This window comes from Chaetura pelagica, unplaced genomic scaffold (assembly GCF_000747805.2).
Source record: "Chaetura pelagica isolate M959 unplaced genomic scaffold, ChaPel_1.0 scaffold10, whole genome shotgun sequence".
Taxonomy (NCBI): domain Eukaryota; kingdom Metazoa; phylum Chordata; class Aves; order Apodiformes; family Apodidae; genus Chaetura; species Chaetura pelagica.
In genome coordinates, this window is record NW_009952263.1 from 5,392,977 (window position 1) to 5,419,957 (window position 26,981).

Here is a 26,981-nt window from a genome sequence, read left to right on the forward strand (position 1 = left end):
AGCGGTGATCTGTTTTCTTTCTTCCTTCCATAAATCTGTAAGTAGGAAATATAATGGTTATTTTGTAACAGGTAAAAATATGTATTACAAAACTGGGAGCTGATAATACAAGTGTGCATGACAGTTAAGAGTTTAGAAAGCTATCCTTGCTTTCAAATGTGCAAAACATTTTGGCCAAATACTGAATTTTATTCATCTGTGCACATAAAGTGTGAGCACAAGCAATGTCCAATCCTTCCATTTGGTCCTTTGGAATCGGCAGTCTGCCCTGACTAATTTGAATGCTCTGCAGTGCCTCCCACATACTGACACTGCCGAATCTTTTAGAAGGGGCAAGTAGGGGCCCTGGCTGCAGCATTGAGACAGCCAGGACTCTAGAGCAGGGCTACACAGTTTGGAAGCAGTCAGGAGAATAAGGCTCTTGCAGGTAATATGTCACCTGCCCTTTCACACAGACAGCGGAAGTGCACAGCAGCATGGATTGCACTGAATGACCCTTCTTTTTTGTGTGTGGAGGATCTTGGTTGGAGTCTACTGTCAGAAGAATCATCCACAGGAATACTGCCTTGCCTTTACCTTTCTGTGGGTTCATTTTGGTGGGTTTTGTAACTGAGTTAAGTCACAAGTGTTGTTTAGTGAGGTGTTTGTTCATTATTAAAAGTTTCAGTCAGAATTTTTGCAACAGGAGTTGATGGAGAGCTGCACTGTCTAGTTTAAGGCAGTCTCTCCTGCAGACACCTCCTTTCAGGCATTCTCAGCCTGATTTCTGCCCAGCCAGGGTAACATCACTGACTGCAGTACACTTACTTCTGATTTACACCAGGGTGAGTATTTGAAAACCTTTGGGACATTGAAGATTCATGTTCAGAAAGTAATTTCTGCTGCAGTATCAAAGTTTCTGTTTAATCACTGGCCTGTTTGCTTGCACCGGAGGTTTTAATTCTGCTTGTGATTAATTTCCATGTGTTCACATAATCAGACACTTGTGAACTAATAAAATTCAAAGTGTAATACTACATTGCTGAAGGCAGTGAAAGCTCAACATGACATGATTTAAAGACTCTAATATTCAAATCAGAAAACAAGACAAAAAGCTGTTAATACTACTTTCTACTCCCCTTTTCAGGCTTTTGATAAAGACCCTGTCTGACTGTCTTTTATCAGACAATGTAATTAGAAGTGGTAGATGAAAGGGACCTACCTGCAAGATTGGATCCTAAGAAATTAAAATGAAAATATTTTAGGAATATTTCAATTTTAATAGATGTTAAATCTTTGCGGCATTTTTTAAAATTATTTCTTTCCAAGGGAACTACAATCTGCAGTGCTATAAACCTGTTAAACGTTACCACATTACAGGTGGAGAACCCCTGTTCCCTGGCTGTGTTTATAATTCTTTTTTTTCTTTTTCTTTTTTTTTCAGAAAAGGTTCTCATGCACTTTTCTTTTTTCCTTATTCTTCACAGTTTCATGTAATGTATTTCCTTGCAGTATTACAGTAATTCTGACAAAACCAGTACATATAAAACGTTTCTAAACATTATTGGCATAGCAATAAAAAATAAGAAATGTTTGAAGGATTTATTTTGGAACCAGAAGTAAGTCATGGGCTGTGCCATGTTAAGACACCATAGCCTGGCTGGGACGGCTCTGTCTACACAGTCTCAATTCTGTTCAGTTTTTCAGTAACAAACTTAAATCAAATTGGGGGGGGAAGAACAAGAAAAGAGAAAATTAATAGGAATTCTCACTCGTCAGGCAAAGCAGATCCACAGGGGGAGAATTTCCCACTAGGAATTTAAAGCCTAGTTCTCCATAGCTTTTCTGGGTGGTGTAAAAGTACCTAGGTATTCTGCTCTGCTAGCCAGTAAAATGCAACCTCACCTCTGTACAAGCTCTCACATAAATTCCTGTTAGCTATAGTACAGGAGATTGTTTTGTGGTAAATTAACAACCCACGTATTGCACTTGTGGAATGTTTTCTTTCTGGAGAGTGTGGAGAGGTAAGCTTGGCAGGTTTTCTGTTTTACATTTGTATGTACTGCAGTATTACCAATAGATCACATGAATGGGTATGGTTTGAGGGTTTCTGTGTAAATAACTGTTGCAGAGTTTCATAGGAAACATGGGCATGTTTTTATGAAGTGCTAAGCATCTATTCTTGAAAAAATGGATCTTGCCCAGGACATGCTTTTTATCACAGACAAAATCACTGCTTGTAAAATGTAGATCATGGGCCTGAGCTAAAATGAAAATTGACTTCTATTGTGTTATTTTTCACATTGTATTTCATAGTGCTGTTTGTTGGCTTAGATCTTTGGTAAAAACAGCATGGAGAATTAGAGTTCATTTGCGTTTGTCTTCTGGGATATCGGAAATTATTTGTGCGCTTGCTGAAGTAAGTTGTTCGTTTAAATTATCAGAGTTTTAGGGGAGAGTATATTCATTTTGGAGGCAACTTCATTGACTCCAGTAGAATTGATCTTGATAAGAGTTCATGTTGACTTGGCGAATGTGTTTTCATTTTCTGAGTGTGTAAATAAGAATCATGTGTTAAAGATGCTTCTTTTATAGTTAGAGGGAAAGAAAAAAAAAAAAAAACCACCAGAAACAACCAAGTATGATTTTTAACTTTTCTGATCCTCCGAAGCACTTATCCTGTGTTCTGTTAGCCTGTACATTAGATAGTAATTGGTAAGGCTTCATATTTAGATAGCTTAGTTATGGTTGTAGGCTGGAAGGGAAAACATTTCTCTGTCGGCTCTTTGCAGTGGACTGCAGCATTAAAGAATGTTGGATACGGAGAAATATGTGTATGTCATGCCTGCTTCTTACTTATTCCATTGAAGTTCTGAGGACTGTAGTTTTATGTTCATCAGGGTTGTTAGGTGTATATTTAAGATCCTAGATGAAAAAGCACAAAACTAACCGATAATTTTGACAATCCTGTAGATTGTTTAAAATTAGTACTATAAGAAAAATAAGACCTCATTATCAAATTAACAATAATTCTGCTTCCTAATAATAAGAACAGCCATTGAAGAGGCATATATATCATGTTATTACTGACTTAACAGGTTTTTCAGTATTTTTACCTGTGCTATAAAGAAAAAAACATACTTTACCTAGTAAAAAAATAAATAGCAACTAATATAAGTTTAAAAAAAAGTAATTTCTTTTAGATCAAAAAGAATGGCTGATTACACAAGGTATATTAACCTTATTGAGGTTAAGCAATTATAAGATTGACTAGTTTTTGTTGTAGCGGCATTGACATGTTCATAGATCATAGGTGAGGAAATACCTGCCTTATTCTACTGAGTCCGTTGTCAAAAAAGATAACAATTATAAAAGGACTTGATTAATGAAGCATAAAAGATAACAAATCAGAATAGCACAGCAATTAGCAATTAGCTTGTTGATAATGTTTTAGCAGTGTTCTTTTTGCTGATTATATTATTTTGAAGTTACCCACCTGTTGAACTCAATAGAAATTACCTCTCCAAATTACTGAAGTTTAGAAAAGCTGCTTTCCCATAAATGCATTACCAGGCAGCGAGGAGGATTGTGTATGTGTGGAAGGCTGGGGAGATTCATGCATGTAATTCTGTAAAACAAAATCAATAAAGCTGATGACAGATTAAGTTGCTAAATTTTGTAAAACTAGACTACTGTTTGGGTCATCAGCACAGCACTATTGGATTGTCTATGGTTTAATGCTGAAAAACAGGATTATTGATTTTAGGATTTTCAGCGTATCCCCTCTGGGAGTTCTTAAGCAGTCTTTATAATGCTTCACACTTAAGTTGACAACTACAGTGACATAACTGTGTCCTCGCCTTAGTAATCATTTTCTAATCATATTGGAAAAGGCTGGAAATGGTTTATAAAATGATTATTCCAGACAAACAGGGGAACAGGAGGGTTGTCGGGACATCGCTTCTTTGTCTGGTGGTCATTGCTACCTGCCTGCCATCTTCCCTTGGAATTAACTTACAGTCACAGATTAAGACCTTTGACTGTCATAAATCTGCTTCCCAATATGTTTGACTGGCAGGGGAGTTCACAAGCCGTCCCAATATAAATAGGATTTTAGCACATCAGGTGCTGCTCCAAAGTAAAACGGACTGTTTTGCAGTCGACTTTGTTGGTGTATATTCATCGCTTCTCTCCTGTTCATGTGTATGCATGCCTGCCTGTGTATGTGTGTGTGTACGTAAAGTAGAAGCTGAGATAGGGTAACAAAATGAACTACTGTATGCAAGAAATATATGAAGTGCACCCAGCTGCTGGTAGCAATTGCTACATGCAGTCCACTGATTATTGCACATATATCGAAGAAAATCAGGGTTACAGCAGTTGTGATGCTCAGGTCCTGCACAGTAACAACATATATATGGAACAGGCCTGGGCGGTGAATCAGCCTTATACCTGTAGTTACCCTGGAAACGTGTTTAAAAGCGAGTACTCTGACATGGACATGGCCCTGAATCAGTACAACCAACCTGAATATTTCACCGAAGAAAAACCTACTTTTTCTCAAGTGCAGTCGCCATCGTACTCTCAGAAGAAAGGTAGGGGCAATTTATTTAAATACCAAAAAAAATAAAATATATAATCTCTGTTTTTGTTTTTGTTTTGCTTTAAACTTATAGTTGCATCAGTTGGCTCAGATTCGTCTTTGAATGTGAAGGCTGCCTGTTCAAAATTGAAAGCAGCAGTAACATAGGTTGCTAGGTGATTGTAAGGTTTTCTGTGAGCGATGAGGATTTCCAACCACTTTTTCTTAATCTATAAAAGACATTTGCAAATGTATTGCTTGCTTTTTGCTTTCTGGCATTGTTAAGTTCATTTGCTATTCAACTGTGAGCTAGATAAGAAAGTTTCTTCTGAAATGTCGTCATTATATAGTCTGCATTGTAAAGCTGTATTTGGGGCTACATAAAAACAATTTGTGTGAGTCCTCATTATCGGTAGATGGGAACTCTGTTTACACAGCAACTCGAGCAGAATGTTTTGAAAAAGAACTGCAAATGGGAAAATTATTACATTTGATAGAATTACTGTCTTTTAAGTGAAAGCCGTGTAGTTGCCGATTTTGCAAAGCAAAAAGATTGAAAATTCAGGAATATATCTATGCAAGAAATACTACTCTGCATTCAAAAAGTTGATCTAATCAATATGTTTGTGAGAGATAATCAGAGTACAAGATCTGATCCCTCAGGGTTAAATCATTGTCTGTTTTTAGAATGTACTGTTTTGCTTTCAAGTAAGCTAAGCAGGTATCATTTCTCAAAAAGAGCCCAGAATACCAACAAACACTTGGAAATGTTTTCAGTGTTATTTGTTCTGAAGTCGGACAAGCAAACCGAAGCCTATGGAGTAAATGTTCTCTGTGTTCCTTTAAAATCACATTATTAAAGAATAAAAATACACAGTCTCTTGTACCAACATAATGTCCTTTTTCTATTAAGACCAGATTTCCTGTATGCAGTTACCCAAAACCAAAATGAATCTGATGTAACTAGGTAGATGGAGAAAACACCATTTACTACTTTCAAAGTGGCTTTGTAGTAAAAAGTAAATGGTTTAATCTTACTAATTACATGGGAAACTCAAATATTTTCCGTTGTGCTCGCAATATGCAGTAGTACTTGGTGCAGTAAATCTGTATCTTTGGTAGAAAAAGTAATAGTTTTATACTTTGAGCAGCATTGTATTTCATAATAAAATAAATATATATTTTTTTAATCCTTTTCTAGGAAGCTGTAAGAGCATGATCAAATTGTAGACTAAATGTAGTTGTGAATAATGCATGGTTTTGTATTGTGTAGCATTTAAAATACTGTCTAAGGCTATTTATCTGCTTAACTAGTTCATTAACAACTCTTGGTAGACTTTTCCCGTCTCTTACTTTCGGTTTAAGAAAAATAGTACACAGGATTAACTTAGAGAAAATAGAGACTTGCTATTGCAAAGTTTGTGAAGGAATACAATTTTTTGTAAAGTTAAAGGTTATAAAGAATTATTCATATACTTAGACCAGAGTTTTTAAGTAAGTTTTTTCAGTACCTAGATGTCTGACATCTGCTCTGTTTAAGGTTTGGTTGAAACAATAAGGAGTTGTTTTTAAAACCTGCTTGTCTAGCCGTGTTTTCTACTACTTTGGTCTCACCAAGAAATAGCAGTGAATTTTGGTGGAAGCAGCTTTCTGGCAGGCTCTTAATTGATAATTCACAGAGACTAAGCAACATTCTTTGGGGTTCTTTAGAGCCTTATTACTGTGATAATCAATAAAAAGTTGCCTCCCTTCTGTCAAACCTTTGCAAATGCTGAGTTTGTTAAGCAGAAGAGATCTAAACTATGTGGGACATGTGCTTCTTCTCTTCTTTTCTTTTTTAATTTCCATCTTTTTAAACAAGCTATCGTAAAACAAACGAATCTTTTAATCCTGTCCTAAGAACAGAAGGCTCTACACAGGGCATGTGTGTCTGTATTGATCCAAAATTGATTTTGAGGGGGACAAGGGAGTTTGTTAGAGAAGCCTTGGTAATAGCCCATTAAAGCAAAATTAAGTCCCTAAACAGGTGTTCATGAGGAGTCTCGATTGTTGTGGTTGGTGTTTCTGTTAGCCCCTGAAATTTGTATTAATCACAGTACTATGCTGTTCAAATCAGATTGCACTGTACAGTAGCACATGGAGTCTTTTCCTAACAGAACATTTGCTAGTTATGAAATGGTTAAAGTCTTATTTTCCTCATGGGAAGAAAAAAAAATAAATCACTTTATATGCTGAAAAAAAAAACAACTATTTATGAAGGGGAGTTTAATTACTTCTCTATCTTTATATCACTTTAAAAGAATTCAGAAAATAACTTCAAAAAGCAAGAACCAAATACGTCAACAACATGTAGCTAAAGGAAAAAAAGAAGTATTTGGAAAGTATAGCCAGTTATTCTGAAGTATAAGAAAGCACTTAAGCTGCCTTATTATTGCAGTACATTAAAAACTACTGCTTCCTGATTATCTGTCACAAATTCTGATGAAACACTTGAATTTTAAAGGAAAAAATGATGTTCCAGAAAGTCAAGAGATGGTGGTGTGGATTTAGCTTTGCATCTGCTTGTTGCTCCTCTGTCTTTAGTGCTGTGGTGTACAATGTTAAAAGGCAGCAGCACAATATTCATGCAGGATCTTGCTATTTTATTAAGGAAGCCCTTTTGAACCTGATCTTACACTAGGGAACAGGCACTCAGATACACTTTGTTTTCTGCATGAGGCTGTGAAATCTGGTGGGCAGAACCAGGCTGATCATCATAAGAACGAGATGCTAGTCCCATTCTGTCCCACAGAGTTTAAATTGGCATATTTTTCGGCCTCTCATGGTGCCATCAGCCATGGTGAGCTGCAAAACTGCACATTGGATGAGTGATGCTGTGGGAAAGCCCGTGTTACCCTACCCTTGTGCGGAGGCTGAGTCGCAAGGAAAAAGTGCCCCTTGACCTCCTCACACTGCCTGAACAGGGATGAGAAGTACTCAGTGACAGGGCAGAAATAGTGCAGTTAGGGAAGTACAAAATAAATATGTACAGAGATCTGTAAACCTCAGCATCCCTGTGTGTGGTGGGCATGCAGTGTTTTGGCTGTTTGGACAATGTGGGAAATAGGTCTGTGAAGTTAAAACTGGGCTGTGGACTGGCTTCACTTCCCTTTACCCACTGATTTCCCAAAGTTAACAAAGGATGCCCACAGCTGTTTATGAATTTACACTTGAGGCTCTGAGGAGGTGGACCAGAAGTAACCAGAGACAGCCCCCCAAAACCAAGGGTTTGTAGACAGGAGTTCTTGAGTCAGGCTGTAGCAGTGCTGGCTCCTCAGCCCTGCATCTCATCTTGCTTCCCATATTCAAGGTGAAGTTGATGCCACCTTTTTTAGGGCTGTTGGTCCAGTGGGAGAATGAGGCTTTTAAAGTTACTCTTGTTGTATAATTGTAATTGTCATTATTATTTCCCTTTTCATTTTCTCAAGCAATTTATGTGCAGCTGAGAATATATATTGCATAGCTAATAGAGTATGCAAGTCAATTAGTCCAAACAGGGTTTTCAGTGGTGCTAAAAAATTTAAAGGCTACTTTCTGAATAGCTAAGAAAATGTGAACTGGAGGTTATTTCAAAATGTCTTCTCATCAGTGCAGCAATTATGTGTGCATAGGATCAATTCTCAAAAACATGGGGCATTTTTCATCTCGGCCTGTGCAGCAGAGCAGCTTCCAGTATGTTAACAATTATTTTGGGCTTAAAAATTATTTCATTTTGCTCCTGACTGCCTATCTAAGGAGATAGCTCTGATCAGAAAAATTGCATCTTATTCATCTAATCATTATACATTTGGAGTATCTGTTCCTTTTTTTAATAAAAATGTCAGCAGAAGAAGTGTTTTCAGCTCCTTTACTGTAACCTTTCCACAACCAAATGAAGAACGGGAAAGTGAACTAAGTCATACTTTGCATTTGCATCAGTAGTAAAACCAATGCTCCACGAGGCTTAGATTTCTGAATAGGTAAGTTACTTGTGATACTAAGCTATGGTCTCTAAAAAACACTTAAATCAGGTTTTTTTGGGAAAAAAAAAAAAAAATTGTTTGGTCAGCTCTCACAGTAATGCATTTTGTACCTGCAGTTAATAATGGACGCAAGGACCGACCACAGCAGTTTAAGCCATAACACAGTTTGGGCTAAAAGGTTTTCAGAACTTCATTGCAAATTGCACTACTGTTGATAAGAGTTTTGACTCAGCCCAAAAAATAGGTTTAATACACAGAAAATTCATTGAGGGGAAAGAGATTATTAAAAATGTTCCAAAATCTGTTTTTGCAGAATCTCTTTCCAAACTTCATTGCTTCTGTAAGTCAAAGAATGTCAATGAAGATCAAAACCATGTACAAGCAAGCCAGTTAACTAAGAGTAAATATGTGAATCTGTTTAGCAACATTCTCGGTGCTTTGAAGCTCAACAGAATTTAAAAAGCCGTTTTTCCCAGTGGGGTAGTTTAAAGAAAGTGAGAAACAAAGATCAATGTATCAGCTCAGTCTTTCAGATGAATATTGATAATAACACAAACAAGAACAGAATATGCTTTTTTTCTCACACAGCTCTATGCCTTCTCCAATATTAGCTTTTTCTACACAATTGTATGGATGGTGGATGGTTCTTGTATTTTTTGTAATTTGCAGAGAGTTACAATGTGACTCTGAAATAAGTAGACCAGCAGTATGAATTTTCTTTTCAGTTCTGATACAGTTGGAGCTTCTCAAGGTAATAATTATTTCATCTTTTTCATTTTCATACTGCAGTGTCTGGTAAGTGAATCCTAGCTTACTTGTAAGTCCTGAATGCCTCATTTATTGAGTGGTCTTTAGTCACACAAGCCATACCAGATGGGAGAAAAAAAGATGTCAGGGAATATATTTAATATATATGACTCTGCCAGTATACAGTGAAAAACAAAATACTGAATAATGATCTTAAAACACAAATGTCCTGGTGTAATAGCAAAAATGGCTCTTTCTGCTTGCAAGATACAAGCCTGTGTTGGATCAGGAACAAGCTAATAAGGAACATCTGGTATATAGACATAATTTGTTTGCATTGATCTCACTGATATCCCTGTTTGGTAGTCAAATACAGTTTGGGTCCTCGTTTAAGGTGTGGTTTAACCCCTAAGCCCATTTTATACTGTCTGCACAGACAGAGACCTGGAGATGTAAAGTCTAGGCAATAATACTTTACTAGAACTGAAAGATGTTCTTTACTTTTCTCAAAAGATGCTTCTTTTTTTTTTTTTTTTTTTCCTAATGTGTGCCAGGTACAGCAGAAAAAAAAACCAGTATTTTTTTTCAGGGGTTATTTTAATTTAGATAGTTTTTCTTTGCCTTCAGGGGGGTGGGAAGGGAAGCTCTGGGCAAGAACAGCCACTGAGTGCCTAATTTGTGTCTCTCCTAGCTGTTACTGAGGGTCACCTATACTGCTCTAAGGTATCATTCCTGCGAAAGGTAATTTGAGATTGTAGGCATACAGTGTTAATGCAACAGAGCACCTCAGATGACTTCATAGGTTAGTTGATCTCTTTCTGTTCTTAGGGTTGCTCAGGCAAACTCATCACACATTTTCCAGTGGAAGGGAGTTTTTTCTTGCCATACCCCTACAAAGGGTGCTACAGGCCACATTTATAATTTAAAAGATACTGTAAATCACTATCAAGATTGGTTACAATGGATTATACAACATGTTCTCCTAGGATAGGGGCAACTGGTCCTGCTGAGTACTTAGCCTTGCCAAGACAGTAAGATTAGGCAGACTGGCAGGTGGGAGTCTGGGAAGCAAAGGAGTTACTTTACGTTGCAGGGGGAACACCAGACATGGCAGGTCAAGGTCATTGTTTGCTATTCTTCACTGAAAGATCCAAAGTTGGTATTGAAATGAATTGTCGTACTTGACACATAAGTAACTCTGAGTATCATACAGGATGCACCAAATGGTGGCCCATGAGGATGCTAGAATCAGCAGCCAGAGGCCTGAAAGACCAAGGAACAATACTGGTGGTTATTACACAGTTCAGTGAGATTGGTGTTGCTTTTGAATGGTTGCTCTTGGCTATTTACTTAGTAGGTTTTGACCAAGAAATACAGGATGAAGTATGGACATCAGAGGTAGGAACCTGTCCTGTGTTCCCATGAGACTTATTATCAGACATTCTTCTTTTGTCAGAGAGCATCTGGATTATTCTGTCCAGACAGCATCTTCTTCCACATTGGAGTATTTTTTTCAGTTCGAAGTTACTAAACACATCAGGTGCCAGGTTACTTGCTGATGTGAGGGACAGATCCCTGTTAGTCTTCCCCTCCTCTGTTTTCCCCAAATGTTCCAAAGACTGAAAGAAGTCTGTTGCTCTGCTTGTTCCTCAAACCATCTAGCACACAACTCCACAGCCATCCACAGCTTCCCGAAGAGGTGCCATTGCAGTATTTGCTACCAAGTTTAGAAAAAGTTGGCTAATTTCCTACTGCTGATACTGTTTCTAACCCTGAATAGCAGCAAAAAATGCACTGTGCTTATCTCCACATCTTACAAGTGAAATTGCATTGAGTATTTACAGAGGTTGGGCTGGATATTTGCAACTACTATAAATTATTTACAGTGGACATGATGGTTTTTCAGAACTGAAGGTAATTCCCCTTATTTCTCTTGGAATTATGTCTGGTTTTCTGCATTGTATCTTTTTCAAATACAGTTAAAGGTCAAATTTTCCTGCTTGTTAGTAGTTTCTGACCCCACTGGCTGTCAGAAGGAGGATTAAAGACATAAAGAAGTGTGGATATCAGTCTCAGATTTGTAACAGAAAAAAATATGTTCATTGCACGCTTTTATTGCTTATTATTTCTTGGGGTGCCATTTTTCTATTCATGTTTCCTGTTGAATCAGTAGAAGAGTTCAAAGTGTGTGCTTACCTTGTGATGTGGACAAAATCCTGCAAAAGTGATAAACATAACATTTAGGTAGCTTAAATAGGTGGCACTTAATGCTTTCGATGCAGCAGGATTGGGAATGTGGTTGCATGTGAGGATGCCATTTTTAATTTCTGACTAGGAGTGCCTGGCAAAAGGTTTGTTTTCCATGCCAGATTGGAGACTGTTTCCTAGGTTGGATAAAGTCCTGGAAGGAGGTGGACACCAGTGGTCACATGTGCGGGCTACTGTATATATTTAAGGAAGCGGTTTAGGCAAGTGGTCTCCTGCTCCTCCAATAGAACAAAGCTGCCATTACATGAGCAGTGCTAACCAGATTATATACTTAATGAAATATCAAGGCATTTAATTCAGAAGTAATTCTAGAGGAAGCAAACCAGGGATACTGAATTTTAGAGGACATAGTCTATGCTGCACGAGCTCTGCAGTAACCAGCAACAACAAGAAGCCATTAATCTTTACCAGAAATTTAGTGGAAAATTCTGCATCCTTTTGCTGACTGCTCCCTCTGGTATCAGCTTTGTGTTGTGTATGCGTTGCATGTGCAGAGGCAGGTGTAAGAAAAAGGGGGCAGGATGGAGATAATAGCTTCTGCTAATCCCCCACTAGCATAATGTCCGTTAGGAGTCAGTGATGTAAATTAGAGTCGAAACCCTGCTGTCTCTTTTCGCTCAAGGTCACAGAACCAGCTCCACGTGTCCACCAGTCTTTATTTAAATGCAACTTGTTCATAATGGAGAAACATAACCTGAATATGACTCTGATCTTTTGCCATATTGTAGACTGGTATGATATGTCAGTAAGTTCTCTGCTTCTTCCCCCACTCCCCTTTCTGGTGTCGGTAGAACTATTGACAAACATGAGATGCAGATACCTGGGCATGGCTTCCAAGTGCTCCTGCTTCCCAGCATTGTGTAAGAGGGATATAATTCTCTCTAGAATTGTAGGTTTTTGTGATTATGCTCAAAATAGACATAAAAGTAGACCGTAGCAATACTTTCTCCCGTCTTTACTTTCTCCTAATCTACTCATCAGCCTCTGAAAAGTTGAAGTATTTTAAGCTCGGTTAGCTTGGGATAGTTAGTATTTTCTTTTTATTTCTGTGATGTGGGCTTTTATTTCCAGAGAATGTCTGGCAAGTGTAGTCCAAGGAAGGGACTTTCATTTAAGATGTCTGTTAGTGAGCTGACCCTCTGGCTTGTTAGTAACTGGAAAATAATGTTGTCCCCTCGCTGCTGTCTTGCGGTATCCAACAGCCTTCTGCTGCCTGAACCTTGCTGCTGGTTGCCCTCAACGTGACAGTGTATGCCAAGTCCCCAAGCTGTACCAAGCCATACAGGTGTGAGGGCTGCACAAAGACAGCAAGCTTGGAGTCCAGTCTAACGTGTGATGCTACAGATGGGTTCAGCAAGTTAGTGGAATTGATGACATTACAGGCAGCCACATCCAAATGGCTCTTCCCTTACTGAACTCATGAATTGCACTCAGCCAGTTGGAGGGTGATGGAGAACTGGGAGAAGTGACTGGTGCAGCAGATGGATGTGCTGCCATTCAGAGCAACCTAGGCAGGCTGGAGAAATAGGATAAGAGTAATCTCTTGAAGTTCATCAAACAGAAATGCCAAATTCTGCACTGGGGATAATAATAAATGCAGCACTACAAGCTGGGTGCTGACTGGCTAGAAATTGCTTTGCATTTTAGTACTTGGAGGTTCCTGGTGGGCAGCAAGTTGAGTGTGAGCCAGCAGTGTGTCTGAGACAAGGAAGGTCAGTGGCATCCTGGTCTGCATTAGGAAAATTATCATCAGCAGGATGACGGAGGTGATCCTTGCCCTCTGCTCAGCTCTGGTGAAACGTCTGCAGTGTCAGGTCCAGTTCTGGGCTTCCCAGTACAAGAAGGGTATACTGAAGTGAGTCCAGAAAAGGGCCACAAAGATGGTGAAGGGACTGGAGCATCTGTTCTATGAAGAGAAACTGAGAGAGCTGGGTCTGTTAGAGCAGAGAAGGCTCAAGGAAGGTCTTAGCAATGTGTATGAATACCTGATCCCCCATCAGGCAGAAGACAGAACCAAACTCTTCTCAGTGGTGCCCAGTGACAGCACAAGAGGCAATGGGCACAAATAGAAATAGAGGGAATTATTTCTGAACACAGAAAATAATATTTTCTTTTCACTGTGAGAGTGACCAAGCCTGGGCACAGGTTGCCCAGAGAGGTTGTGGAGTCTCCATCCTTGAAGATACTCAAAAGCCAGCTGGGCATGTCTTGGGCAGCTGTCTGTAAGTGGCCCTGCTAGAGCAGGGCAGTTGGACCAGATGACCTCCAGAGTTGCCTTAACAACCTCAGCCATTCCAGGAATCTTGGAAATATTTACTGCACTTTAATAATATGACATAGTTACACAAATCACTGCACTTTCCTCTCTCCCGTCAAAGTGAGTCCGAGATCTCTGTGTTACATCTTTGCAGAGAGATTTTTCAGAAGGAAAAGTTTTACCATGACTCCATTAATTATGAGTTGTGGAAACATATTTTGAAAGGTTTGTATCTTATTCTGTTTCAAAGTTGTCTTTAGTTTAGAATTACTTCTTGATTGCCATCAGAATTGTTTTGGGTGTTGGCTCAAATTGAAAATACGTTTATGTTATCACAACAAATGTCATTGTGGGAGAAGAACTAAGCCTTGACAATGTTTTTCATAGCAGCAATATTTGATTTCACAGGTTGGGTGTCTGGTAAACCACTTCAGAAGAGAAAATTTGATTCTAACACGTGCATGTACATACACAGAGATTTGAATGCTCATGTATTTTTCCCTAAATTCACACTATATTAAATGTTCCTGCAGAACAAGCCCAGGTAAGATATGGTCAAGACAGCAGGGGCTGTTTGTTGCTGGTGCTTCTCTAACCACACCTGCAGAGCTGTTTTGAAACAAATGATCTCTCAATAAATACTTCTTCTGACCAGGTTCCTGAGTCACCTGGTTTCAGTCACCCTGAAACCTGGGATCTCATCTTCAGTATACAAGTATATTGGCTTTTTTCATGCAACAGAAAAGAGAAGTTTATTGTCTGTCTCACTGTTATTTCATTTTTTCATGTCAAAACCTTTGAGGTAGAAATAAATATCTTTATTTTTTTGAGGTAGTATTTTATTACCTCAGAAATGTGATGAGAGCAATCATCTTCTGACTTCTTCCTCTTGACCAGTAAGTTCTGAAAGAGTCTGAAAGGCAAAAGATATTATAGACTAAAGTTAAATAAGTCCGTAATGTCGTATGAGCTTTTTATTCAGGAAATTCAGTAAGTTCAGAAGTATAGGGCTGGTAGACAAGATCTGCAGTGGATTTTAATATGATATTTTTATATTGAACATATCATGTAATTTTATACTGAGTTTACATGCCACATTCTCTTTTTCTTTTCAGGGTATATACCCAGTTACTTAGACAAGGATGAGCTCTGTGTAGTATGTGGGGACAAAGCCACCGGATATCATTATCGCTGCATCACTTGCGAAGGTTGCAAGGTAAATGGCACGGTGGGAAAGTGGGAATCAGAAATAGCTCTCCAGCTCCTCCATTATACAGACTTCCTGAACTGTGCTTCAAATAAAACAAAGACAGATTAGAAGCGAAGAAGAACATCCAGTACTGATGATAAGCTGTATCTGGCTATGCCGCTCTGCTCTTCATATGCATAAGGAATATAGTTGGGTTTTGCAGTGTTTGCTTTTGAAAGGAAAATGAGAAATTCAGATTTTTGTTGTAGCTGTTTAACTGTTAGCTTTTACATTTCCATTTTTTAATGTTTCTTTGGCCATGCTCTCAGTGTACATCAGCATACTCCCAGCAACTTCAGTGAAGCTGTTTATGCAATAGCTGAGATTCTACCTATGGCCATGAAGAGTCTGTAGCCATTTACAGTGTTCCAGTGCCTCTCACCATCACTGTGAAGAAGCAAAAATCAAAATCCCTTCCACATGCTCTTACAACGATAACATCCATCACTTTGGGAAGCATTGACACCCAGTTAAAATAGTTTAAAAAAGATTTTGACCTCTTAAGCATATTGAAGTGTGCTTTCAGCCCTAAATTGCATCTCCAAAACTACATGGAAAATTTAAAAAGTGATTGCTTTGGGCAAGTAAATAAATTTAAAAAACAGTAACAGAATCAGGCATATCTTACATGATTTCACTGCCATAAATTTGCCTTAATAGCCTGAGATCCTGTAAGAAAACCACCATTTCCTGCAGAAAATAAATAAATAAAAAAATCATGTTTTTCTGAACAAATGGGACCACTCATTTCCTAGACCAGTGTCATGAGACTAAGCCACAGAAGTAATGTTCTGTTCATCCCCAAAGTCTGTAATATTTGGATCTGAGATTTTGGGTTTGGATTGGCTTTGGAGTCCCACATCACAGTAATTCTAGTGTTGGAGTAGTTCCCCTAATTGTACAGCATTGCCTTAAATTACATTTATGAAATGCACAGAGACCTAAATATCCTATGTATAGCAGGTTTGTGGTAATATTATTAATGGTTTTATAGGCATACATGCGTAACACGTGAAAAAATATTTGTATCTGAAAAAAATGTGATGTTGAGAAGTGCATCCTATACACCAGATTATAAGAATACGTAACATTTATGAATATGACTTAATTCAGATATAATGAGAAGCAAGAGACACTGTGGCCTTATGAAATATCTTTTTCTCCCCGGTGAATAGCTATATCTCTTGCCAACTTTCCTACTAAGATTTTTGTTACTCCAACTGAAGTATTTCTTTTTATGCCTACCAGCTATTTTAAAGGTACAGCATACAAAATATTTATCTTCAGATACAGTTCTTCTGTCTGATGCACAATTTAAAATAATTTCTATGTGCACAAGGAACTGAGCTAACAATTTGCAAAAAGTAATAGATTTATTTTTCTGACTTACACACAGACAGTTTTGTTTTGATTTGTTGTTGTTCTTGCAAATTTACTGATTGCGCAAGATGGGGGGTTTTGTGTAGACATTTTCAACCCATGCTTTGGAGGATCTGCATATGCTCTTCAAGTTGTATGATTTATCAGCAAAGTTATATGTAATCAATTCTCAATGAATTTGACATTTACGAGTTGCTTCCACTCAAAATCACTTAACTTTGTAACAACATTAATCAGGGCTGGCAGCTGAAAATTTGCTTTGGCAACTGCTTTTATGAACAAAACATCCTCAAACATGATTTCTGAAGAGAAAACTGAAGGAATTTAAACATAAATGAACCAATAGTGAGTTCTGAGGTCACTGAAATTTTTCTCTGCACATTAGCTGTTGCATCTGTTGCTATATACGTGCATAATAAAGAGATTCAAGAAAATAATGGATGCCTTACCATAAAATTTACTTGCTTTTATGGATGAAAATAATACTTCTGTGATGAAGGGTTTGGACAAAAAGAGAGCAGCTTCCTTATCACATTGTATCTAGAGATGATCAAACTGGTTTTTTGCAACAAGTTTCTGAGAAACGCAAAGATGAAACATGCTGGTCCGAACACAGGTGGTGAAGAGCCTTGCCATTGTAAAGCTAGAGCTGTGTTAAGTCCCATGCAAGGTTTGGGAAACAGAAGTTGAGTACCACTTCCTGAGAGTCATCAGAGATTTTTCCATTTCTAGCTGTAACTAGAAGTTGTCAACCTCAGTTAAAACCTGGTGTCCCTGGTTGTCCAGAGCCATCTTCAGTCTTTGGGGAGGAAAGGGACAGGTCCTGTCTCTAGGAATTTGTCAGAGGGCTGAAAGTGGATCCAAATCCAGTTGTTGGGTAGATGAGAGTATGAGACCTGATCCCAACCCCATGTAAGGACATCTTGCCTGTGATTTCCTGGATTTTGGCTCAACCTAACAGATCCCAGTCTTGCAAAGGCTCACACTTTATGTAACTCAGTTTAATGGAGATTTGAGGCCTTAGCATTATTAAGGAAGAAAGAGTTGTACCCTTAGCTGGAGCAGGATCTTCTAAGATAAAACTAATGAGGACAAGGCTCTTTATTAGCCTCACTGGAGTTAGGAGCTCAAACTGAAATGCAGACTAATCCATACATCTTAGTTCAACAGGCTCTATTAAAAGAAATCACACACTGCTGTAAGATTTTACTGGATGTTATTTACCATGATCAAAACCAGACCTTTTGCCTAGTGAAGTGAAGAGACTATTCAGTAGATAAAATCCTATCTGAAGAGGTGAAATCTCACTTGAATTTTGCATGTTGTTTTTACTGAAACCAAAGCCATTCTCAGTGGCGTCAAACAGGACTAGAGTCCCAGTGTGTTCTCTATGTCAAGGTGGTCCCAAGCTGCATTGCTGAATGTAGGCAGTCTAAAACAGCAGTGACACTTGAAATTAAAGAGAAGTCTTAGTTTCTTGCTTTGCAGCCTATCTAGTCTATACCTTCTTGTCCTGGGAAGTTTATCCATTTCTTGTGGAAGTCAATGAGATAAGTTTTAGTGAAATTAGTTCTAGGATTAGATCCATAATGTTAGGAGTTCTGTCTCATTTCTTTACATAAGGCTATGGAGTATATAAATCAGTGAATTCAGTGGAGCTACATTAGTTTGCATGAGCTCAGGTTCTGACTTTGTATCCATGTTGCAATTGTAAATATAGATCTATACTAAGGAAGGGAGGGAGGGATCTTTATTGGTGATGTTTGTGTGGAATACTGAGGTCTGTGGTTAATACGAAATAAATCCTCTTCTCAGAAAAACAGACAATTTTAAAATTATGGGTCCATTGTTCAGACCCAAACTCAAAAGGTTGTGTAAATTGAGCTTGCAAAATTCTTTATCTTGCTCAGATTTGTTTTGTTGGTTATTAGGCTTGGATGAAAAGAAAGGAGCAGAACTGTTTATTCTTAATCCTTTAGTAGCACATACACAGCACTGGTCTTATCATTTGCAGAGACTGCTCTTAAATTAAAAGTATACATTTGCTTCTTAATATCCCTTGAAATTAATATGAAATTTAGAAAGAGGCTCAAAATAAACTCTCTAGTTCAAATAAAAAATAACACAGAGAAACATAAGACTTATGTAGACAATATGTGTCCCTCAAGACATCCTTACATATACCTTTACTTCCCTAAGATGTCTATTTTTTTTTTAATTTTTAGGGAGGAAATGTTTCATGAAACTCAGAAAATAAATGCCATATACTATGAAACTGTTTTTTTCTTTTCCTTTTTGAGAGTGTCATGGAATTAAGTATGTTATCTTGCCTACTTAGGTTACATTCCTAATAAACCAAAGTGGCTCCCTGTCTGAAAAAGCTGCACAATGCTAATGCTTTGCAATGTATTTATTGCACTTAGGGTTTTTTTAGAAGAACCATTCAGAAAAACCTCCATCCAACCTATTCCTGTAAATATGAAGGAAAATGTGTGATAGACAAAGTAACAAGAAATCAGTGCCAGGAATGTCGCTTCAAAAAATGTATCTTTGTTGGCATGGCAACAGATTGTAAGTATATTTTTCTGTTTTTCTTTTTTTTATCTTTTTTCCTTTCCCCTAATATGTGTGTTTGGTTAAAGTATGTTGATTGGTGAAGATTGTTGAAGAAGAGCAGAACTGGCAGCACTTCTTTGTTTTTAATAATTTATACCAGATAATTATGCTCATTGTATCAAACCACTTCTGTAAAGCTGTAATGTTTTGTTTATCCTTCACCAGACTGCACCTCCTCCTGGCCTTCCTGGGCTGAGCAGGAATGTTGAATCTTCAGAGGAGGGGGGAGAATGCATCTGGATGGACACTTTGCTTGTGAAAAAAACATCTTGTTTAGAAAATTCTGGAGGATGTGAAATTGAATGTTGTTGTATGAGTCATCCTGCAGTTGCTTGTTTTATTTTTAGCCCTGAAGAAGTTATCTACTGCAAAGAAGTCAACTCTCATTCTAAAGAATTAGAACATATGGCTGTAAGATTAACCCTTAGGGGTCTTCTTTTCCTGCCGTTGCACAGGGATTTACACAGATAACGTCAATTAGTGCAAATGGGAGGAACTCATGTAAATCCCCCTGTGCATTAATGTTAATGGTCGTTGCCAGCGTAATCCTCTGCAGAAAAAACTGACAGGAAAACAGGCCCAATAAACAACAGAAAGATATTCTAACTTGGTATTTTTCATTGGTAATGTAATGTATAACAACATCTTCTGTCTAAAGGGAAATAGAAGAAATGACACAATGTTATTTTAGCCAGATGGACCTCCAAGAGAGGGAGGGAGTGGATATCTCAGGGTCAGCAGTTCACAGCCAGCTGGGTCTGGTGCAGCAGGCAGTGATCAGCATCACCCAGGCAGCGGCTGCGCAGAGCCAGACATTCCTCCAAGTCTGGTTCTGACTAGCAGGTGCCAATACCAAGACCACACCTGCTTACACACCAAATGAGCAGTCACTATGCACAGCAGGTGGGACAGCTGTCCCCAACCTCCAGCGGGGTGTCCCCCCACCTTTGAGTTGAAAATGTGTGAGCAGAGTGTGTAAGGAGGGCTGTTGGTGCTCCAACCTGCTGCTGCCAGCAGCGTCTCAGGATGGTCCTCCTTCGCTGAAGTGTGCCAGGCTGTTTTAAACCATCCTGTGATTCTCTGCAGTAGCCTTTTCATGTTTATATGGAAAACAGGATAAAACTTTCAGCAAAGGTGGTTAGAGATGTGCAGCTCTGGGCCCTGTGTTTGGCATCACTGGGAGTAGTGGGGCTCTAGGGAAGCGCTACAAAGTGATGCAATTTGTAGGGCCAATGGAAAGAGCCGAAGGCAGATTGTTTCTGAGCCAGTCATGGAACAGGTAGTTGACCCTCCTGTAAGTAAGTACCCCCCTACTTCCTTAAATCCATGTTGCCTTCTACTGGCTTGCAAGAACACATGCTGCACAATTCAGAGGAGTGTGTTCACACTCCTGTAAAGAAAATAAAAGTGCTTCTTTCCCAACATGGATTACTCCAAGTCTGTTATGTGAGCACTTTGTCTGAGTCTTCACAAAGCTTTTACGTATTAGTTTTATTGGTGTAATAAGGCACTGAAGGCCATGGTATTATTCATCATGTTACCAAAAGGATAAATTGTTCTTTGCAGTCCAGGCTTCTCAGAAAATGACGTTTGGAGGGAGAAATAAGAGAACTATTTATCTCAAGTCTGGGTCTTAGCAAAAGACTTCTTTACTGATTAGTTACAGTGTTTGTAATCCGTTAGTACCTCAGGCATAGAAAAGACCAAAGTTCAGTCAACCTTAAAGAGCATTTTTGAATGTTTTTCCCTGTTAGTGGTGTTGGATGACAGCAAGCGGTTGGCAAAGAGGAAGCTGATAGAAGAAAATCGAGAGAAGAGACGTCGGGAAGAGCTGCAGAAAACCATTGGTCACAAACCAGAGCCAACAGATGAGGAATGGGAGCTCATCAAAATTGTTACAGAAGCACATGTGGCCACCAATGCACAGGGAAGCCACTGGAAGCAGAAAAGGAAATTTCTGGTAAGGATTGGAGACTTTTGCACTTGCTCTTCCTTTCTTCTGATCTCTCTTCCCAGCACTGCAGACCCAGAGAGGCTCTATCTGCCAGTGTACTGGCATACATGAAAAATGGAGAATATTTATAATTGCTGCTTGCTTATTCTTGGATGAAGCTCAGTGTTTGATCAGACCATGTATTTCAAGGGATAAACAGCATGTTGCTGAGCTGAGGTTGACCCAGCTGGATACTTTTAATGTGCTATAATCAGAAAAAGTAGAAAAAAATTTTACTCCTGGTGAACAGCAGTAGCAGTCTTTTTAATATATTATACTTAGGGATAGTTGCCTTTATCAGGGACTACTATGCAACACATGTAAAGTTTTAGGTAAAAACTGGTATTTTTTATTAATAACTTGTGTTTTTTCTTACTTGTTCCAAAGTGAACACATTAAAATAAATTTGGCAAATCAAAATTAATTTAAATGAAAGCAGGATGATAAATACACTATGGCATTGGGATTGCAGACTACAAGATGATGAATATTCAGCCTGTAACTAAGGATCAGAAAATAAATGGTCATTTGTGATGCTCAGCCCTAGAAAAGGATTTATTTGATTTTTCTAAATCAATTCTGAAAGGAAGTAAGTGCAAAATGCAAAACACTTAGCACAAAGAGATTATAGGCTGCATGTCAGGAATACATAGAGGTCTTTAACAGTCTGTGTATACCAAATCAGATAGAGAATATTCATTTTTCTTCAGGCTTGGATTCCTGCTGCCTAATTCTACTGCAGGAAACTCGCCTCATTGTTAAATTGCCAAGAGAAATCATATACTCAAACCAGCTGATGCTTTTTATAATGTTCTGTTCATTCCAGTGGCACTGTGTAACTTTCGATATGAATGGCTGCACCCTCATAGTCATGTGCAGTTGGGAAACTACAGCCAGTGATCGCTGGCAAGAAGCAGCAGAGCACTTTCCAGTGGTGCTCTGGTTTTAGCAGACCAAGGAGCTGCTGCAATGGTGCATTTGCTTACTTAAGCAGGAGTGCTGTTCTTTCAGTATCACCTGGTTTGGGATAAAGCATGGGGAGCTTGAGGTTTGGCCTGGGAATGAAGGCACAGACAGAAAGCTGGTAGGAACTGGGCCAAGTAAAATGCGGTTTTTGAGGGACTTGAGGCTCTGGAGACAGTCACAGCAACGGGGAAGCCTCCAGCAAAGGATGCCCAAAGGCAGGGCATGAGGCGATGGGAGAGGGGAGGGATGGGGCAGAGGTAGGGGTGACAGCCGTAATGGATGGTTCAGAAACCAGCTGTGACTTCCACAGCTGGTTCCTGGGCTAGACTGCGCTTCTTCTCAGTGCAGCCTGTGCTGCAGGGCCTCCTGGACTTTGCAGTGCTTACCTGCTGAAGCCCACTGGTTCCAAGGCAACTGTAGGAAGCTCACTGACACTTTCCAGTGAGCACAGAAGGGCAAGTCCTGGGTGGCCTGCCAGCCCTAGGTGGAAAGCCTTGAAAGCTCCTGCCAGAAGCTGTTGAAGAGTAAGAGGAACTGACTGCATGCCTCAGGAGCTATGGGTCAGTCCTTAGGCAGCTGAGGCTGGTTCTTCAACAACAGGAGCTCCTTTCAGGTGTGGATTTCCTTCTCTAGTGAAGTGAGTTAGGTGACAAGGGCTCTCCAGTTGCACACCGTTCTGGAGTGTGGCAGCTTTAGCTAGTGATGCCAACTTCTTTGGGCTTTCCCAAGAAAATACTGTGTCCTCTCTTTCTCCCTAACAACGTTATGCATGGTTATAAGCATTTGGTCTTCTTGCTTGGAAGTGATGAAGGTTGTTTATCATGAGCACACAGACAATGTGGTTTAGTTTCCCAAGATTCAGGGAGGGAGGGAGCCTAGGGCTGGGATTATTTGAGTTTTTTAGTAGGAACCATCAGATAATTGAGCCCAGTCCTCTTCATTGTTCTCTTACAATTGATACTTGCTTCATTAACGCATTGCTGAGTTTTTTCTTGAAGGAAGTTGGATTTGTATTCAGATTGGTGACAGAGCTCAGGAAGGATCTTTCATGATGTGTTGCTTTAAAAACTGCCGAGCGCAAGTTTTTATTACAGCACTTTCAGCACCTCCCCTGTTTAAGTGACCTTATGTAAATGTCATTAAGTCCATCAGTCTTAAAGGCCTTCTTCTCTGGATCATATCCAGTTTTTGACTCTCTAATGTGAACAAAATGGAACCTCTGCATGATGGTTGGCAGGTCTTTTACAACTGCAAAGCCACACTTAGCAAACAGAACAGCTTTGATATGTGTGTTTTTAAAATCAGCAATAACATTGACAAACTGTCATAAAATCAGATTAACAAGTTGAAATGCAGTTGGAATAAAAAGAGGTGTTTTAAGGCCAGGTTGGACAAGGCTTTGTGCAGCCTGGTCTAGTGGGAGGTGTCCCTGCCCATAGCAGGGAGGTTGGAACCTGATGATCTTTAAGGTCGCTTCCAACCTTAGCCATTCTATGATTCTATGATTCATCGCAGATTTTTCTTGAAACCCAGGCTAGTTCAAATTCTAGTCACTTCATCCAGACTAGCTTTATGTTAGCCTGTTCTTAGTTATCAGTTGTTTTAGCCTAGTGTTGGAAATAGGCTTTGGCAGTTGCCTGGAGCTCTGTGACACCAAGCAATCTGTTCTGATAAGGCTTTTAGCACTTTGATTAGGTAGAAGGACCCAGTTCTGCAAAGCTTTTTGGCATCTTCTTGGAGGTAACAAGTCACCTCAGCTTCATTCACTTTTAGAGAAACTTCGGAGTTCTTAGCACCTGTAAGGAACAAGAACATGCCTACATTTTTCAACAGAAGGTGCACACACTACATCCACAAATATTCAGATGCAGGCACAAGGAGGAAATGGCATGTGCATAAAAATGCAGCTTCCCACACAGGATGGGTAGCAGCCTGCCAGTTACCTATATTTCTGTGCAGTCACCTCTTTCACACATGGCTTACAAACAAATTCACATTTTGTGGCATAATGGGCCTTACTTATAAAGTGAATAGTGTTTTTTATTTTAGCATATCTTCCATTGCCAGGTAGGATTTTTAGAGTATAAAATACTTGTTGTAAGATAGATTGTTCCTTTAAATATCTTTGTTTATATCCTTAGCCAGAAGATATTGGGCAGGCACCAATAGTTAATGCCCCAGAAGGTGGGAAAGTGGATTTAGAAGCCTTCAGCCAGTTTACAAAAATTATCACACCAGCGATTACAAGAGTGGTGGATTTTGCCAAAAAGTTGCCTATGTTTTGTGAGGTAAGAAAACTTCCTTGCAATCCTCATTTATATGCCTATTTTCAAAAACTATTCAAAATACTCCTGGCATAGAACTAAAAAATTCACTATGTTTAAGATCTGCAAAACTAGTGAGACTCAAAATAGATGGGACTAGAATCATCTGCACTTTCATGACTTTTATTTTTCTTGTGATTACTGAAATCCTGATTTTGTTCATCTAGCAGTCATCATGGCTCACTAGGGACTTGAAAGTGTGTTTGGAAGTGACCTTGAACAAAGCAAATGAGCAAAATGACACAAAAGGAGCATCTTTGATATGTTTAATTAGATCTTCCAGCTCACAGTTCCATCTGCTTTCTAGTTCCTTGGCAGGTACAGTATTATGGAATTAGGTCTGCACAGTAACAAATTCTTCAAATTCAGGAAATCATCCCTAAGCAGGAATGGCATTTACTTTATTGTGTTCACAAGGCATGCTTTTCATGAATGGGGAGGTTGTGCATAAAAGAGTCTGTAGACATAATGGATTGTCATTTTGGGTAGATACATGTAAAAATGTATGGTAAATGGACTGAAGTCAACTTGGTTGCACATTAGGAATATAGAGGCCTACGCTGATCTCATTTACACAGAGGCATCATTTTTATTGAAAGAACATATGCAATGGCTGATGATATTTTTTTCCTAACTTAAAAAATGTTACCAGAACTGCAGCCTAACGTATTTCAGTCTTAATAATCTTGATAACTTTTAGTCTTGTGAGTCCCTTTAGATCCACAACCATGAGAATTTTTACATGGAACTATCCCTAATCCAGCCATAGAAGAATGCCTGCTTGCTTGCCCACACTGCAGAGCAACACTTGACTCTGCTGGTGAAATTCCAAGTGAATGACAGTGAATGATAAAATGGGAGTGACCATGGTCAATGCATTCATTGAGATCCTTACCTTGAGAAAAGCATTTCCTCCTAATATCTAGACCTCACTCAGGAAGGAAGTTTAAGGCAGCCACAGCATTTTGCTCTCCTGTGAGTGGCAGCTTTTCTTTAAGGTCAGCCAAGGAGAGCTACTTACGTCCTCTGGCACCTAAAGAGCAAGAAGAGGTAAAATTCAGTAGTTGGCATAGTGTAAGCAGCTCTCCCTGGATAACCTCCACCTTGGCTCCATCAGCCAAGAAAGCATGAAATAGTGGCCAAGTATGAAGATTTTCAAATACAAGGAATGTGTCCATAGATCAAGAGGCCCCTGCAGCATTCAGTGTCTGAGGGAATCTGTCTCCTCTGATTTGGCGTTTGTTGGTGGGAAGTTGCAGTGACATACCAAGGTAGTCTATTTAATTTAGAAAGCTTTGCCAGTCACACACTGTAGTGCCCATCTGACATCTCCTACCCCTCCTGGCTACCGTGGGCCCACTTGTGTCAGAGCCAGGCAGGAAGCATGCATGAAGAAGTCAGGGTGTCATTGGCATGACCTCTGTAGGTTATGCAGCTCAGCTAGGACAGGCTTTGTTTACAGCTGAGCCACTGTGTGAATCAGACACTCATATACAGCAAAGTCTGATGGCACAGTGAGGGACAGCTCCCTGTGAACACAAAGCAATAGGACAGTTGTTCTTCTCCGAGCCATTATGTGTCTTCTGTAGCATAAGGAAAATTACAATTGTTTCCTCCTTTTTGACGTGGCACTGTTGTTTGAACTTTATTTCAGTTATGATTTTTAACCCGTATCTTTCTCTCAGTAGCAACACTGTGTGGGCTGTGGATTTGTTTGTGAGGAAAATTCCTCCTTTCTCTGCTAAGGCCTGCAGAGCGTTTAAATGTTATCTCACTACTTAATTTCCACAGAGGTTTGGGCTAATTTACTTCTCAGAATTTGTGCTGTTGTTTCCTTATTGCATTTCCTTCTGCTTAGAAGAAGAAGATCGAGGAGCATTTAATCAGTTGTCACAGGCATCAGTGGCTCCACACTGGGTGAAGCTGTGTAAATACCCTTCTAGGTAGCTCAGCTCAATTTCATGGGGCTGCATTACAGATTTGCTGGTTGCCAGTATGTCCTGCAGAGGTGAGCACCTCAGATTCCTGCCTGTTGCTTTTTCTCCTTGCAGAGAGAGAAGGAAAGGACAACATGTAGCAGATAATCAGTCACATTTCTTGACCCCACTTCTGGAAGGTGCTCTGGTAGCAATGCTGAAGTGATGACCGTAGGTAGCAATTAAACCTTGATAGTTGGGAGCAGAACTAACATTCAAGCTCTGTCTTTGGTAACTGCTGCTACTGGCAGATAAGACCTAGGGCTTGGCACCCATGAAACAGGTGTCTCGTGTGTCCTTCAGAATTAGGAAAGCAGGTGAAGGATGGGCATAGTCAGATCCCCAGTACCATAAAGAATTTTTTGGAAGGTTCAAATGGGAAGATGAATTCTCATTGGTTTAATGGCTCACTAATAAAAGAGCTGAAGTATGAAATATATTCCCTACTGTTATCTGTCTGTTTCTTTTCCACTGTTCTTTCTTCTCCTTGGTCTTTTATTCTTAATTTCTTTTCTTCTCCCTTCCTTTCTTTCATGTCACTTTTTTCTCTGACGTTACCTATTCCAATATTCCTTCATGGCTGCTCTCGTGTCTTTTTTAAATCCGTTTTTTACTTTTTATTTCTTACTCTGTTTCTTTCCCT

The 26,981-nt window shown here is 39.2% G+C and overlaps 1 protein-coding gene across 2 annotated transcripts in view; it reads left to right on the top strand.

The window, feature by feature from the left end:
- THRB (thyroid hormone receptor, beta) overlaps window positions 1-26,981 on the top strand; it is a 46,188-nt gene that overhangs the window by 15,096 nt on the left and 4,111 nt on the right. Inside the window, exons 1-5 of one of the 2 annotated variants that reach the window (XM_010007517.1) lie at window positions 4,228-4,574; window positions 14,950-15,050; window positions 18,887-19,034; window positions 20,834-21,039; window positions 24,180-24,326. In XM_010007517.1, coding sequence (XP_010005819.1) covers window positions 4,247-4,574; window positions 14,950-15,050; window positions 18,887-19,034; window positions 20,834-21,039; window positions 24,180-24,326 — 930 coding nt within the window. In that variant the 5' untranslated portion in view covers window positions 4,228-4,246. Of the gene's footprint in view, window positions 1-4,227; window positions 4,575-14,949; window positions 15,051-18,886; window positions 19,035-20,833; window positions 21,040-24,179; window positions 24,327-26,981 lie in introns of those variants that run through there. The other variant, XM_010007518.1, reaches the window with a different exon arrangement.